Source organism: Cololabis saira, chromosome 22, assembly GCF_033807715.1.
Source record: "Cololabis saira isolate AMF1-May2022 chromosome 22, fColSai1.1, whole genome shotgun sequence".
Taxonomy (NCBI): Eukaryota; Metazoa; Chordata; class Actinopteri; order Beloniformes; family Belonidae; genus Cololabis; species Cololabis saira.
In genome coordinates this window covers 22,418,917-22,436,439 of record NC_084608.1, presented here as the reverse complement: position 1 = coordinate 22,436,439, position 17,523 = coordinate 22,418,917, and the positions used below count along the sequence as shown (strand labels likewise).

The following is a 17,523-nucleotide window of genomic DNA, read 5'->3' as shown; positions in this document are numbered from 1 at the left end:
GGGGGAAGCCGCCAAATGATGTGTAAATGTAATACTGCGCCGCACACAGCTTGGCTGCACACATGCGAGTTAGTTCCTGGTCGGAGTCCCTGGAGATGTGCAGCATCTTTTGCAGCTCTGAAAGTTGGCTTCGTCCACTGCGTACAGACAGACTCGCAGCTGAGCAGCTCATTTCTCTCCTCGAGAGTGTAAAACAGGATGCAAACAGCAGGACTAATGGTAGCAGAGCACTGTGGAATAATCCCTGTCTGATGCAGCAAGAGATGGTCTCCTCGTGACATTTGTAGATTTAAATTATCTGAAAACAAGAAAAAAACAAAACAAAAAAAAACCCACAAGACTAAAAGAGAAAACAAACCTGCATGCTGTAAACCATAAACAGCATATTGTGGAAATTGTCATGACCTCAGATAACTAACTGAAGGAAACTTTGAATATGTCATATTATTGCCAATTTTACTTGGTTTTATTTTCTTGCCAATGGAATGCTTTGAAGCAATGGCGAAGCAGCTGAAAGTAGAAGCTTTAGAAATGTCATTGTGGCTTCCTTCAGGGACATTCAAGTGCTAATGGGAGGCTGCCACAAATGGGATCTGGGTGCACAAAGGCGACACATCAATGAGCATTATTGCTGGACAATCTAATGGAAATTAAAGACTGCCAAGTGTGGCAAGCAAAACACTAAATGCTATTTTTGCTGTTTCAAAGGAAGTGATACACAAGTCATCCGGTATAACACCCAGCTATATATGGATTTGTGTGAAATGATGAACAGCTAAACTGTGTCACAGATTTCTGTTGAGTAATTGAGTCCATTCAGAGCAGGACCCTTCAATGATCTGTACTCAGGATCCTCATCAATGTCAACAATCTGTAAGAGAGCTAATCTAATCACACACGACCACATTGGGACTGTGGTTCATTGATATACTGTAGCATTTAACCAAAACCAAAACCACCAGCAGTTGGTGACACGTGTGTGTAAGACGTGGGTTATCTGAATTCAGCTGTTTTTTGAAAAGTTTTCCTATTCCTCTCCTACAGCTGAAGGCCTCTCCAGCTGCCGGCCCAGAGAAAGGGATGTGCATTTGTTTCCTGCCAATGAAAATGGCTCCCCACCCTTCCTGCTTGAGTCATGCCACATAGACCCGACCAGCAGACAGACAAACACAGTTGTCTTATGTTACTTAATCATTTAAGCAGAGCAAGCACTGCTGAATTTATTGCTGTAATATTCACTTATTTCTCTCTGCGTGCAAATAGTCTCTTGATTGAAAGGATTTCAAGTTTAAAGCTCAGACTGTCTGTCTGTTTTTCCCCTGTTCCCTGTTTTACCCTGCTGCAACACCGTGATACAAGTAGCTGTGTCATCAACAGAGTTGTGCAGACTTTGATGGCAAGCTAATAAGGACTATTAATTAGAATCAGGTGTGTTGGTGCAAGGAAACATCTGAAACATGCAGGACAGGGGGCAACTGGAACTGAGAAACACTGGTTTAGTGTGTCCCATGCATTGTCCTTTGTGTGGGTAAAATTTGTTTGAATAATTTATGAATGATCTGAAATCTTACAAAAACATTGACTGAAGGTGCCTCCATCCATCCATCCATCCATCCATCCATCCATCCATCCATCCATCCATCCCAATTTTGTTTTGTTCACATATTCATTTTAGAATAAATGACTAGGGTACAACTCAGTGTGAAACATGTGGGTGGGTGAATTTTTAATTTATGAATCACAAACGCATTCGGACAAGATTAAAATCCCAGATCTCCTCCGTGATTATTGTAAATCACCGCAGGTCCCCAGAAATTTTTAATCCTGATGGGGCATAAGACAGAATCTGTTAACCTGCTATTTTAAACTCAGTTCTAATACAATTTTTCTTTGGCTGGATTCAACACCACTGTAAACAGTTATCATTTTAATTAACGTCAAATAAAGAATACCAACTGAATGAATTAATCCAGGAACTAAACTTAAAGGGTCAATGGTTAAGTAGGCTCTGCACTGATTGGTTGTCAGCATTGGTTGCTCTAGAAACTGTCACCGACTAAAGTCACAGTGAAGCTATCGGTAGCCAATCTAACGAGGCATCCGGTGTTCAGCCTTGCATGTTTGAGCTCATTTAAGATCATTTAAGATGAACACTCCCCCTTTTCTACATCTTTTATTTTCACAAATTTCACAGATGCTCGTTGGCATTAGGTCCGATATATGATATTGGGTTCAGTGTCATGCTTAGCATCCCATTAAACTCAAAATGTTGGTGTTTATGTGACGCTTTGTTCAACTGCAGGTATTTTAGCTCTGTGTCAAGTCAGCCTAATGGGTTTCATAACACATTGGAGTGTTTGGGATCATTCGGCAGCAGAATATTTGGATTGGGAAATTTGCATATGAAGGAAGTGACAACAGGACCTAATTTTCACTGGGGCTCCATCCGACTTGCCAGACTATCTTGATTTACTATGTCAAGGTATGTGTGGCTTTACTTTCAAAGAGACCTTTAAAGGGCTAAAATAAAAGGACACTTACATTTTTGCATTTGAACACATATTTTATTTATGGCAGAAAAGACACTAAAATGCATTTTTTAACAGTAGAAAGCAAACAAAAAAGGCATGAAGTTGGGGAAAAGAATGTAAAACTGCTGATCTGGTCTGTGACTGTGGCTTTAAAATACCACTGCAGATGCTTTTTGACTGTGTGTCTGCATCCTGGGGAAGTCCTCCGATAATTATGCCCTTTCCTTCTTCTCGGAAGTAATTAGCATTTTTCCTATTCTGGTCATTTTAGTGTCCTGTCTGCTCCCTCGAAGTGTAAAAACTGCCAAAGTGGCGCCTCTGAGTTCCAGAGAGCGTCCGACAAACAAGAGGGACGTCTGCTTTCAGAACGGTGAGCTGACGCACAAGGCGGTGGGATCACATCTCCATGACAACCACGCCGCTTGTCCACCAAAGTGATGACAAATGTCACGGAGGAGCGGAGACCGGTTCAAAAGAGCGAATCAACAAAAGACAGCCAGAAAACATGTTGTTTTTTTGCTCTTAAGCTTTCAGCAAAGAGCACATGGTGTCATTAGACGAAGAGCCGCTGACCCGGGACAGGACTCTGACAAGCCTGGGCGCTTCCTGCTTCCTGTCAAAGGACGGCTGCAGGGGAAGCGGCAGGGCTGCTCGGGGAGGATAAGGCCGGGGGCAGGAAGTGTGAAGCTGAGACAGCCTCCAGTCAGTCATGCCCAGTCATTTCAGCCACACGTTTCCCCCCGCAGCTCTGACCCCCAGGATGGAACTGTTTGTGGTATGTGGGGACCAGGAATGTGGATCCTTAACATCTTTGGCAACTTTAATCGCACTTGGCTGGTTGGAGGGCCGGTCCTTTATCTATTTGTTACCAAAGCATTGGTCATAAAGGAATGCTGCATTTACCAAGACATTTAACAAAGTATATAATAGATTACTTTGGTTAATGTTTTAAAACATTAACATTAAAACATACAGTAATACAAGACTGAAAAAAAAGTTAACAAACCGAAGAACCTGCAAGTGTCAACTCTTTGCCCCTCTCTGTTTGCACAAATAGTTCTCTGTTTTACTCCCATTTTTCTCCCTTCCCTTTGTGGGGAAGTAGTGTTCTGCCTTTAATCCACAGTTTTTGTTATCAATTAAGTGGTATGCGTGTCTGGTCTGCAGATGATCAGTCCAAACCCCAAAGGCAATCATCCCATTTGCCACAACTGAGAAGATTTATATATTTGTTTATTTTTTTAAAGAAGCATTTTTTCTGATGAGAAAACCTAAAATATGGACAAAAGACTGATTGATAGATAGATTGTCACACCTCAAAAATGTCCATCTTTAAACACTTTATTGCTGGTAGTTGTATCCACAATATATTCAAGGCATTGAATCAACTCCTGGTCCAGAGTTACAGTTAATAACTACGATAATACCTTCCAGTTTGCAAGCTCCTACTAGATGAAGATATGGTGTTCTGCTCTGTCCTACAACTTGTATTGGACTGCAGTTTTCTCATAAGCATGATTTTTCTGAGGTGTTCTGTTTTCTGTCTCCTGTTTTGACATTTTATGAATTTTCTGGCACATTCTTCCTCACTAAAGTACTCCCACTGTTTATAAAAACCACTCCTGCTGTAGCACCATGTGTGACCGCCGCCCTTCACGTCCCTTAAATCTGCCCTTGACCCCCTTAGTTCCATCTCTGACAGACTCCCCTTTAGGAGCGTTCACACGCTGACTTTCACCGCACAAATAAGTCTTAAGGACAGATTTTTGTCAGTGGAATCGAAAGCTGCCTGCATGAAATGTCCCAAATTCTTTCATTAAACATACAGCCTCTATATGCAAACCTCCCCGTAGGAGTGGAGAGACAAGCGACCGCAGATGTTTTGGCTTTGTAACACTTGGTAATTCCCCCGAGCTGAGTGGGAGCTCGCTATTGGTTGCTGCCAGATAAAAACAATCTTTTCACTGCATTCAATAGTTGTCGGCCTTTTGGACAAGCAGACTTTGGATGCATTCTTGCCTGTTACCAAGGGTTTGTAATGAGTGTGTGCCAAGAGACTGCTATTTCAGTGACTTGTCTTTTTTTTTTCCCCCTCTCTCTCTCTCTCTCTGAAAAGCAGAGAAGAAAACAGATTTAACAAACCATCTATCCACATCTCACACAGAAAAAGTGTCGGGCAGTGTGAAGATATTCATTTTGGGTTTGGAATGAATGAATGAAATTAAATATGTTGGAGCTTTTTTCACACTGAGGCTGAATCTTTAATTATGAGCGCACAGACAAAATGGATTATGAGCAACCCTTGAGAGGCAGTGCCAGCTGCTCTCTACACGAGAGCCCCAAAGGTCACCCCCCCTCCCGCTCAGCCTCTGTTTTGTACTCATCCTAATCAGCACCGCCACCTCTTCATGATCGCAGGTTTTCTGACTGTAACTGAGGGATCAAGGCGGGATTTGGCGCATTGCAGAAAGGCAGTCGGAGAGGAAATACGGTTTGTTATAGAGTGCGTCAGCTGTTACAGGGGGAATCTAATCTGCGGCAGTAAAACACAACATGTCTAGAGACTGCACTTCTATGGAATCTGCTCGATATCACCCTTGAATATGTATTTGTTCTCAAGACATTTGATACAACTTTCGTCTGCACGATGAATGTAATTCAGTTGGAGTTGAGCTCATCAGGGATTCTGTTATATAACTAATGTGGTAAAGCCACATATTCATATTAAATATGGAATGCATCATCAAATCAGTATAAGCCAAATGCTAATACTTGAATCCTTAGTTTCCAATTTCTCTCAAAGCATCTTACCTCTCAATCCATACTGTGCCTGTGATTGATTTATTTTAATTTTTTCATCAGGAGCTTTATAGAAAAGCTCTGATCAGTTGATTTTTCTGATCTGATAATATAATTTGTGATGACTGGGTCTGCAGCGGATGTCTATTCTGAAAATTGACTGGATTCCCATTTCCGACGTCCTACCCGAGCAGGTTTGTTTAGCTGCCACACTTCCGAGTTGTTGCAAAGGAGTAATGATTCCCTAAGCCGTTCTTTACCGAAGAGCTAAGTGAATCCGAAGAATGAGGTCCATTTTCTCTGCAGTGAGTCATGAAGGCGGAGGGATGGACTGAAGATGACGGAGAGCAGCTTCTCTGCTGACCTTCTCTTGTAATGACTCCAGCGTCTGCGGGTTTATGGGCGAATTTGTCGATCCCGTTGGTATCTGTAACACTCATTCTGCTGCTCTCAGCAGACCAGAGCGCTGCTCCCAGCGGAACATCCGCTCATCCCCTTCTTGAACACGATGTCTGTATCGTCCCCCAGTTCAGAGACCAAACCAGGAGAATCCTGAACAACCTTGACTTGAGCGTAGTTTCTGTTTGAGGACCTCAACCTAGGGCTGGGCGATTTTGGACAAAAATAAAATCCCAATTTTTTTCCTCTGAAAACCCGATTTTCGATTTCGATTTTTTTGGTAAAACTACAAAAGACAATGGAATAAATTGTTTATTTTATTGTTTATTTTTCTTTATTTTTAAAGAAAAATAGCAAACAAATTTCCCTATTGGGAATGAAGTGCGTTTAGTAAAGTGACAACATTTACAATTTTCTTGACCAAACAAAATGACTAGACGGGCTCTGTCTGTAATGCAGCCAGCTGCAAAAAAGGAAAATCGATTTTCCGATTTCCCTTTTTTTAACATCGATTGTGATTTAATAAATCCGATTTAAGCGCACAGCCCTACCTCAACCCGATATGTAACATGTACTGTAGGCGAGGCGAACAATGACGAAGGGATAAAAGGACAATATCAGAAAAATGTCAGAAAACCTCACAACCAGTTCTCCTGCAGCTGCTGGTATACATGAAATACAGAAGGGGTGGCTGAGGTGAACCTGTGTTTGATGCATTAATGGACATGATTCTGTGATTGTAGACACAAAAGAGTTGTAAACTGTATGTAACTGTGGGGTAACAATAGAAAGAACTGCATGAGTGAGTGAATGACAAACAAACTGCAAATAACTACATAAAACCCGAAACATAACAGGAGAGTCTGCTTAAATAACTCATTTCATTTAAAGAAAACGCCTATTTGAGTCTAAGTTTGAACCATGGGCCGAGGTTACAAGGCGGTGTTGGGAGGTATGTGGCCAGAGTCTGTTCCCATATGCAGGGGGATCAAAGGGCTCGCCCCGGGCAGAACGGGCCCTGCGGCTGCAAACTACCGCCGACATCAGTGGGGAAGTACCATGTAAAACTGTCAGAGAGAAGCCAAGGACGGCTTAATTACGTTGTGAAATTTAATTAGGTCATTGTTGCGTGTGCGCCTCTGCTTTTCAGTGGCCGACCTTGATGTATTGGTGTTTTTGCATGTGTTTATCATTTATTATCTGTGAACATTGCAGAGTTATGGTTTCATTCTCTGGATATTTGCACTGGCAGAATAAACTATTAAGAAAACTATTAATACAGACATTTTTAATTATTTAGTAGCAGCAGGAAGTGCAGACATGTACTTGTGTCGCTTGTCCTTTATGAGCTTTCCAATTATCTTAGTTTTTTCTTCTAGTATATAAGCCATAAATAGATCAGGGATACTGGCATCACATGTGACGGGTGATTTTCATCCTGTTGTTCTGCAGCATGTTCTGGTTGTTAAGCTGACTGAACGCAAACGGTTGAACTCGGCTCTGGTGTTTCTGTTTTCTCCATCTGCAATGGACTAAACGTCCTCACTGCCCCATCGAATAAACATCTGTTTCGATCTGAACACATCGGACGTCCAATGTCCAACCTACAGCCGATTCTCTGCTCCTTTACCTGACACGAACAGCCAGTGTCATAAGCCGTTTCAGAGATACATTTCTGACCTGGGAAAACTATACCAACATTTCTAGCAACTGACAGGACCTCTAAAGTTTTGACTGCCATTGCTCTGGTTTCTGGCTCTCTTTGGGAAATGTCTCTCCTTTCTGAAATGCAAGCTGCAGCGTCTGCTGCTGGTTCATCCATCTTTCCCATTGACCTTAAAAAGCTTGTGTTTTTTTACGTAATGGCTCCTTAAATGCTTAATAAGGTTGCTTTAGTGATTTTTGTTTTGCAACATTCGTGCCACCTCTGGAAACCGCAGTCTTGTATAAATGAGCATTTTTGCAGGGATTTTTCGGTCTAAAGTGATGCCGTATTGCCAACACCATGCTAATGAACGTTGGCTAGCTGTATCCAACTAATCACGCCACGGCTTTTCCACCTGGCCACTTAAAACGGGACGTTCCACTTCTCCTGTATTGCCCTTTACTTGTTATGCAAAGTGTCAAAGTTACTGAGTTTGAGATGATGGATAGACTGATATTATATAGATATAGAGATATATTCATACAGACACAGACACAGATTTCAACAGTCTCTATTTCTGATGATAGAATTGCTCTAATTGGATTTTTATTTAGATCATAAACATTATCTACAAACCCACCAGAAGAACTATAACTACAGCAAATCTAGTTCCATCAGATAAAGAATAATGGATAATTGTTATTCTTTATTTTATTACAAATAATGTGGAGAACTTGAAATTAAAAACAGGATTGGAGGCCGAATTTCATGAATGCAGAAGTTAAATTTCATCTGAGTTGTTGATACAAAGACGAAGGGGAGTGATTGAACTACATGAGGAGGAAGACAGGTTTTTTTTCCACATATACAATATTTATTTCAACATACCTGAGGAAGTGATTAAAGAAACAAACAACAAACCAAACAGTTGACTCTGACACCTGTCAACACACCATAAAATGATAACTTTAATAAGCGCTTGGGAAACTTGTAACTGAATCGTTTTAACCAAGGAGACGGAGAGAGGGGGAGGGCTCGACAAAGTAGATGGCTGAATGAGTCGGGTGACAGACAGATGAAAGGAAATGGTGTAGGTGAAGAGGACGAAAGTATCAGATAAGACGTGGTTAAGACAGCTTGCCCACTGACGTCTTCAGTGGAAAAAAAAAAGGAGTCATTGTAGTTCAAACTTTTCAATCTTAACAGACAAAAGGATTGTGTGGATGAAGCCTTCATACAAAGATCAGTAAGTCAAAGTTGGATTATTTTGATTGTGTCTTTGATTTGAGGATGGTATTGGGTGGATTTTTGTTTGATTTGACTTGTTGTCCCCCTGTGTATTTTCAGTGGGTCTTCCCTTCCGTGTTGCCAGGTTTACGTTGTCGTGACCTTTTGATCACAGAAATTGTTGTTAGAACAAAACATGTCCCATGATCCTTGAGACCTGCTGGAGTGGGATTGATCGATCAATCATCTGAGAGTGTACACAGAAGTTTTAACAAGCAAGATCTTAAAAAAAAAAAAAAAAAAATACTTTGGATATGTGATCAACAACAAAACCAAATAAACCAAAACTAGTTAAGATAGATAAATAGACAGATAGATAGACACTTTATTAATCCTGAGGGAAGATAAAGGCAGGGTAAGGCATTTCTGGATGACGACACATCTGCTGATATTTAAAACAAAACCAAATCAACAACACAGAGAGACGAGTCCTCCCTCCAGTGTTTTCCTCGTGGTTTGGATCGGCAAGATGTGTTTACACCATATACTGCTGTGAAAAAATGAATGCTTGCTTGTGATAAGTACCGTTTTAAAGATATTTCATTATTTAAAGAGAAACCAAACATATGTTGAGAGATGATAAGGCACAAATGAGTAAACAACAGTGGGAAAAAAACTAAAATCTTTGTGGAATTAGGTTGGAATTAACCCAAGACACAGGTGTGTTGACATTTCTAAGGATCATGAATGTTTTGATTGAAGTGATTTAAATGTTTATTTTTGTGACGGACATGCGTGAGTTATGAGGTGTTTGAATGTGCCGTAACTGGAGATTGAGCTGGTATTTTCTCTGGAAGGGCGTGACCTGAGCGCTTCAGCCACTGAAGGACTTTTTCTTGCATGTGGGTGACGTTTATGATGATGAATTATCCTCGTGTGATGCAGCATTTCTTGGGTTGGAGGCTAACTCAGTTCAAGGGTCACTTTTAAGCAGCTTTGTCATGATTAGCTGTAAACTCTTCCTTAAACGGACGAGACTTGAATTGATAATTAAATGAGTAGCCATGCTGATATGATCTATTGAGTTTGATAATTATTTTAACCCTGGTGCTTAGGTTTGTAAGCTGACTCTGAAGCCGCACCAAAGTGAGACGCACTGCAACAAAGGTTCATTTGAATCATTTACAATGATAAATATCCTCTTAATGATGTAGCTGCTTATTTCTTTTGCATGTTTGACGACAAAATGTAGTGATTTATGTCTCTGTGAGGTCAAGCACAGCTTTGTGAGCTGTCTAGCTGTATGAATGGTAGTATGCATACTTTGGATTATTGAGCAAATATTTGATTTCTTGTGTCCTAATGTTTGAAATATCTAAGATGTCTTTGTTGCTTTCTGATGAAAATGTGTAAAATATCTGATGGATTAAGTCACTAAATGTTGATTCTTCTCAGGCGCTGGACCAGGACCGAACCTCCCTGCAGAAGGTGAAGAAGTCAGTGAAGGCGATCTACAGCTCAGGTCAAGGTAAGACTGTATGCCATCATGCCAGGCGTTGTCCCTCTGTGCACTTTTTATATCCTTCTCCCCCAAAAGAGGAAAAGAGATGGATTTGTTCCAGAGGAAAGTTACCTTAGATACCTCCAAATAAAAATGAGGATCCGTTTCCTCGTGCCTGGAACGCTGCCTTTTGTGGGACAGATGGTTTATTGTGCTTGTATCCGGACTGTCCCAGAAATCAACACCTGAGTTTGTTGTGCCGGTTGCTGTGACTCGGATCCTCTGTAATTTTCCACTGAATATTTCCGAGCGCAGCCTCCTCCCTGCAAATTGACAGTTTGAGATGTTTGTTTGTTCCCAACAGAAAAGAGTAATTTTATCTTTGTCTGCCTTTGAACTCCTCTGGATTCGAGACACCAGAGGAAAAGAACTTGAGCAGCTTATACATATACATATACTCAACATGTTTGCTGCCTGTTAAAGTTGAATCAGGTTTCTTTGGGTCAGTCTTGTTAAAATGATGTGTTTTCCTGTACGGTGAGATAAGGAGCAATGAGACATTAATTCAGCAGCCTCCCAGATAGGAGTGTAGTCTTGAATGACGGTAGCAAGAACATGTTTAACCCTTTGGAAGCCCATTGGTTTTCTGCATTAATTTGACATAAAATGGCATCTGATCGTTATCTAATTAATAGAAATAGAGGAATGCAGTGTACTTCAACTGATAGCAAACAATTGTAACTTCTTGTGTCTTTCATGAACACATCCATTAAACATTTTAAATGCTGCAAGATATAGGAAGCGATCCCTCTCTTGAGGTAATTTCACGTAACCTCAACCCCTAACTGGTGGAGGCAGATGGCCGCCCTTCCTGAGTCTGGTTTTGGAGGTTTCTTCCTGTTAAAAGGGGAGTTTTGTCTGTCCACGGTCGCCTGGTGCTTGATCCGGACGGGGGATTGCAACAAAGAAATGTTTGATGCAATCTGTTGGTTTCCTTGGTGAAGTAATAATTATTGTTGTTTTATTGGCTTTGTGTTAATTGGACTGCTTTGGATCAAGTTGAGCTGTATTGTTGAAGTACCTTGAGATGACATTTGTCATGATTGGAGATATACCGGTAAATAAAGCTGAATTTAATTGAATCATCGGACATGTGAAGGGAGGTGTTTGCCAGTTCCAGTGTGTTGTCCTTATGAGGTTTGTTTTGGCTGGACATCCACTTCTAGGAAATGTGGGGTTAGTGGAAGAAAAAAAAAAGATATTAAATTGAAATACAAAACAAAAAATATCAAAGATATGTTGTCAATATTAGGGCTGGAGGATGTGGACAACATGCCACTTGCAACAATATGAATCTGTATTTGATATGATTTGGATTAAAGCAGCACAAAGGACCACTTTTGGCGACACTGTTCAAGATTTACTCGGTTCCTGTCCCGTTTTCTGTCTTGCTTCTGTCTGCTCTGTGAGCTGGTTGCATTATTGTCGATGTGTGACATAGTACCATAAAGCAATACGTAGTTGTTGCCAGAAACAAAGGAGACAGGAATCCAAAGAGTGTTTTTTTGCTGATCACAGGGATGGAAAACTGCAAGAGTTAGATGAAAGCCACTTCAAGGAAGCACATGTTCCTTCAAATTAAATTGAAATTGATATTTTCCCTTTGTGCTGCTTTAAATTAGAGATATTTATTTTGTGGCATAAACATGATGTAGCAAACACTTTTAATTAAAAGGTGTAGCCTTCAGTGCAGTATTTAACATCTAACTGAAAAGGTAACCTTAACAAAAATAGAGCAATAAATAAATAAAAAATAAAGCAAGCAGCTCTATTGAAAATAAGTCTTACATTAATATTAAGCATGTATCTGTTCAATCTGTCTTCCTGCTACTAAATAATATATCATGATACAATTGAGAAAATAACTGACTCCATTTTTTTAATTTTCAAAATAAAAGGTCATGTTTCACCAGTAACTGTCTTTTGATGTTAAGCCGCAGCAGCAGTAGGAAAAAAATAAATACATACAAAATGCAAAATGTAAACAGGTAAATTATACTTTGTAGGAGAAGAAGGTCCATTTGCCTTAAATGGAGATGGCAAAGGCAGTTCCGCTTGTTCAGGTAGCTAATCCCATTTCATTCAATGTCAAGCAAATTAAATGTGTTTTGATCTGTTTTATTTATTTATTTTTTTCAAGCTTTCTGCCACAGAGATGGAGACTGTAAAGTTATCATCACCCACGGAGCCACAATAGCTACATTAATGGGAAATTTGCCAGGTGGAAATAACCCACCGTCGTCCTATAATATAGTTCTGATACAAAGGAGCACAATAAACGACTTGTTTTTTTCTTAACTATATTCTTATGCAGTTTCACTTCGTTCTGAAAATCACAGACCAGTCAGTTACTTTGTAATCTCTTGAACAGAGAGTTAATGAATGATTGTATTAAAAACAGAAGACATCTTAGATTTCAAATGATAAAATAAAATGATAAAATTAACTTTATCCTTAAAAAGACACAAATAATAAAAATCCCAAATATCACTTTCCCTGTTTGGACCGTATTTGTGTTTCAGCTGTTATTAAAGTAAGTTCAACATGCTTCTAAGCTCTGCAGGGGTCGTGTCTGTCCTGACCTCGTTCTCAGGTCTCCTCTGCACATTTGGCATCAGTGTAAACTCCTTCACCCTCGGCCTCCTCTCCGGTGTCAAGGACGGAGGGATGCTGCTGTGTGACTGACCGCTCCTGCAGAGTTTTACTCGCTGGGAAAGAACCTGTTATGTTGGCATCAACTGGCCTGCTCTTGTCAGAATCCCCAAGTAAAACAAAAGTCTCGGGACGAGAGCAGCTCAGAAATCCCAGGGCAAGGTTTCACGTGTCTGTTATTGTTTTACTTGTTTTTGCTGGTCACATGAAAGAACTTTCCATTGCAGGATCACATCAGTATTTCTGTCACATCTGTGTTATGAACGCTGATCCAATAAACCTCCAGTACACAGAAAGGAACATACCAGACCTGAAACACTATTTTTCTCTCCTTTTAACTGTTTTTGTAAATGTATATCTTTTTTGGACAAAAAAGACAAATGAAAGTTATAAAATTCAGCTTCTATCTGCATATATGTGAACGTCATCCAGCCATCCAGTTCAGATGATCTTAATACGTTCTAAGAAGGAAACTTAATCCGTTGATTTGGGACTAATTTAAACTGACTGTTGAACTGAAAACAAGCAACACGGCACATTATAAGAGTGAGACTTTTCTATTACTTCTTTTAAACAGATATGCTCTTTAACTTTAAAGTTGTGTACTTCTGAAAAGGTCAGGAAGGTGATTGAATAACTATTTCTGAAGTAAGGATGAAGCAGGTTCCACCGCTGTAGTTACAAAGATGGTCAGGATTTTATCGTCTGTGATCATTAAAAGAGTCAGATAGGCCAGAAAGGTCTCAGCTGAAAACCAGGCAAACTCCTGGTTTGACAGGCGGGATAAAGAAAAAGAGTGAGATGGAGAGGTGTTGATCACCACTGATCAACTCTATCACCAGTCATGGCTGAAGTGCCCTTGAGCAAACACCTAGCTGCTCCACCTGTACCCTGCAGTTGTTTACTTTCTCCTTTGTGTGTATTCAAGACTATTTTCATGACGTATATGTAGAAAGTATGCTGACAATTGAAGAATGGATGCACTGGAACTTGAGGCACTTCTTACACTTAAGCTAAAAGCCTTCCATGACAGTAAAAACAAAGACAATATTGAGGTTTGAACCTTGAGCTCATTCTAAGATGCTCTCAGATGAGATGGAAGCCATTATGTTTTCTTATCCTTTAATGGTGGCCAGCTTGTCCTGAGTGGAAGAGAGACTCCGTCCACCATCCACCAGTTTCAGAGGGTTTGATTGGTTAACATGATACAGAAACCTTGCACATGTGTGGAAGGTTCAATCACTTTTGGAGCTAATTATCTTGTTACCTGGATGATGTGGTTTTCGTGGATGTTTCGCCAATTTAATGCCAAACGATATTTTGCATGTGGTTTGGCCTTGTATTAGAGTGCAGGTGCTAAACTAACCTGTCTGCAGGTCCAGTCTACCACCTACTGCAACTATTCGGTGCATTATGAAATCTGAAATACCGATACAAAAGTGTCCAACCTCACCTGGTTAGCCGTAGTCACTCAGTTCACAAAAATACTCCCCTGGGAAAAGGATCTGGTAGCCCTCTCATTCACCAGACTTTTCCACTGGTACAGAATGTACCGAAACAACCACAACGGCGACAGGATTTATGAGGCGACTCACATGGGGGTGTGCAAGAGATTCACAAGAAACCTGCAGAGTTGCCAAAAACTGTGTGGATCAACACATTTTTACTGCCGAACTGACCAAGGACATTCACTGGCGTTCCGACTCAAGTTCAAAGTGTCTTTTATTGATACAAACCTAGTTGTTGCTCTGCCACATGCTACATTTCTTTCATTTTTTTTTGCGTTTCGGACTCTAGTGGCCTTTATTTCAAAGTAGCTTGGCAGAAATATTGGCACAGAGAAGGGGGAGACGCACATCAAAGAGTCACAGGACGAGATTTGAACCTAGACTGCAAGTGATCTGTCTGGTGCCCTCACTAGGAATGGGCGATATTTTACCGTTCACAATAAACCGTCAAAAAAATTCCCCACGGTAAGAATTTGTCATCTCGCGGTAAAAATGATAAATTCCCGTTGATGACGTTTTTGTGTAAAGGAAGGAAGGAAGGAAGGAAGGAAGGAAGGAAGGAAGGAAGGAAGGAAGGAAGGAAGGAAGGAAGGAAGGAAGGAAGGAAGGAAGGAAGGAAGGAAGGAAGGAAGGAAGGAAGGAAGGAAGGAAGGAAGGAAGGAAGGAAGGAAGGAAGGAAGGAAGGAAGGAAGGAAGGAAGGAAGGAAGGAAGGAAGGAAGGAAGGAAGGAAGGAAGGAAGGAAGGAAGGAAGGAAGGAAGGAAGGAAGGAAGGAAGGAAGGAAGGAAGGAAGGAAGGAAGGAAGGAAGGAAGGAAGGAAGGAAGGAAGGAAGGAAGGAAGGAAGGAAGGAAGGAAGGAAGGAAGGAAGGAAGGAAGGAAGGAAGGAAGGAAGGAAGGAAGGAAGGAAGGAAGGAAGGAAGGAAGGAAGGAAGGAAGGAAGGAAGGAAGGAAGGAAGGAAGGAAGGAAGGAAGGAAGGAAGGAAGGAAGGAAGGAAGGAAGGAAGGAAGGAAGGAAGGAAGGAAGGAAGGAAGGAAGGAAGGAAGGAAGGAAGGAAGGAAGGAAGGAAGGAAGGAAGGAAGGAAGGAAGGAAGGAAGGAAGGAAGGAAGGAAGGAAGGAAGGAAGGAAGGAAGGAAGGAAGGAAGGAAGGAAGGAAGGAAGGAAGGAAGGAAGGAAGGAAGGAAGGAAGGAAGGAAGGAAGGAAGGAAGGAAGGAAGGAAGGAAGGAAGGAAGGAAGGAAGGAAGGAAGGAAGGAAGGAAGGAAGGAAGGAAGGAAGGAAGGAAGGAAGGAAGGAAGGAAGGAAGGAAGGAAGGAAGGAAGGAAGGAAGGAAGGAAGGAAGGAAGGAAGGAAGGAAGGAAGGAAGGAAGGAAGGAAGGAAGGAAGGAAGGAAGGAAGGAAGGAAGGAAGGAAGGAAGGAAGGTTCCCGTTGATGAGGTTTTTGTGTAACAAACATGGCGGAGTTTTGCAGTACAGGTGTAACTCATTTAATTGCTTTTTATTAATTCAATTTAATTGGTGTAGTTTAGTAGCATTTAGTATCTTTTAGAGCAGTGATTTGGGGGCTCCAAAGACTGAATGTGGTGATAGATTTATAGTTACAAAGGTGGAGTTGAATTGGTATTTTTCTTATCGTCATTTTTATCGTTATTGGGATAAATGCCAGAAATGATCGTGATACGTTTTTTAGTCCATACCGCCCATCCCTAGCCCCCACATGCTACGTATCTCTGATTGATTCTGCACGTATCCAGTGGCATCCGTTTGTACCGACTCCTGGATATCAAAGTGGAATCCAGAGAAATGTAACTGATTTTTTTATATTGAAATTGAATTGGTGTGACTGGCCGCCTAAAACGGTTAAGCAGCTGAAATTCATAAGAAGAACCGATTTTATTATTCATAACATCCTTTCTTTTAAAATTTTTATGGAGTGTTGATAAAGAGGAGAAATGCTGTGGGTGGTTTTCCATCTTGTAAAAGTCTTTGAGTAAAATCTGCAGTTTTTCCCTTTAACATCTGACTTATCTGGTGTACGCTCAAGACGGCTCACTGGCAACACGTCTTTTAGGGACCTTTTTAAAACATCAGGCCAACTCCAGCCCTCTACAGATAAGATAAGCTAATAATGCTTATCAGCCAGAGTTCAGGACTGATAAACTAATCAGTCTTTCTCATCTTTTCTCAATTTCCAAAACAGACCACGTTCAAAATGAAGAAAACTACGCCCAGGCCCTGGACAAGTTTGGAAGCAACTTCATCAGCCGGGACAACCCGGACCTGGGGACAGCCTTCGTCAAGTTCTCCTCTCTGACCAAGGAGCTGTCCGCTCTGCTGAAGAACCTGGTGAGTGCAGCGCGTCAGCACTCACAGGAAAATCAATTGCCTGGAGACTGCGAGCCCATCCTGCTGAATGCACCCGCCGGTAATGGTAGTCTCATCCTTAAAAGGATAGAAAGAGAGCAAGAATTTCCATACACGGCTTGTTTTGTTTGTGTGCTTAAGTGGTTTAGGATTTGGGTTTAAGGTTGAGATTAGGATTAAATTAGGTGAAGGGTGGAAAGTGGGTTGAAACATATGCGTTTGTCCACCTGAATGCGACATCCTCAAAGTGTGAAAGCTGAATTGTCATCACAGTTGGCCCTGGACAGCTGGACTGCAGGAAATATCGTCCTCAGAGCGTTGATTTTATTAAACATTTTTTCCTCCGCACAGCCTCTTATCTGCGCGCCGTGGATTTCCCCTGACGTTTCTGTTGAATAATGTGTCCTGTTAGAGTCCTGTGTGAGTGATTGTTGTTGGAAGGAGAGTCAGATCCCCCCCTCTCTCTTCTTCCTGTGTGTCTGACAGCGAGATTAGACTCCGTAAATACATTTGGCAGCACCAGGAACAACTGCGTGTGCATGTGTGTTTATCCACAAACCTATACTAATCAGTCACCTGCCAGCACGATCTGCATACTGTTTCTGTTTTTCTCTTCTCTCCCTCTTTTTCTTTGTCCATTTTGAGCCGCCCATTGAGTTTTTCGACTTCAATAGTTAAACCCTGAGGGGCGGCTGGTGTGTGCTCGTACCACAAATGAGTATTGATGACTAGACGGCGTCCTGGGTGTCCTACATGTGCTGTCAGCTTCGCCACGAGGACTGCACTAACAGATCTGTCCTGATTTCCTGGACCATCTTCAATGTTTATTTCCTTTCTGA

At 41.2% G+C, this 17,523-nt stretch overlaps 1 protein-coding gene across 6 annotated transcripts in view; it reads left to right on the top strand.

Annotated features, from left to right (window-relative positions):
* asap1b (ArfGAP with SH3 domain, ankyrin repeat and PH domain 1b) overlaps nt 1-17,523 on the top strand; it is a 76,464-nt gene that overhangs the window by 16,176 nt on the left and 42,765 nt on the right. For all 6 annotated transcript variants that reach the window (XM_061713916.1, XM_061713915.1, XM_061713914.1 and 3 more), the window contains exons 2-3: nt 10,057-10,129; nt 16,521-16,666. In XM_061713916.1, coding sequence (XP_061569900.1) covers nt 10,057-10,129; nt 16,521-16,666 — 219 coding nt within the window. The remainder of the gene's footprint in view (nt 1-10,056; nt 10,130-16,520; nt 16,667-17,523) is intronic.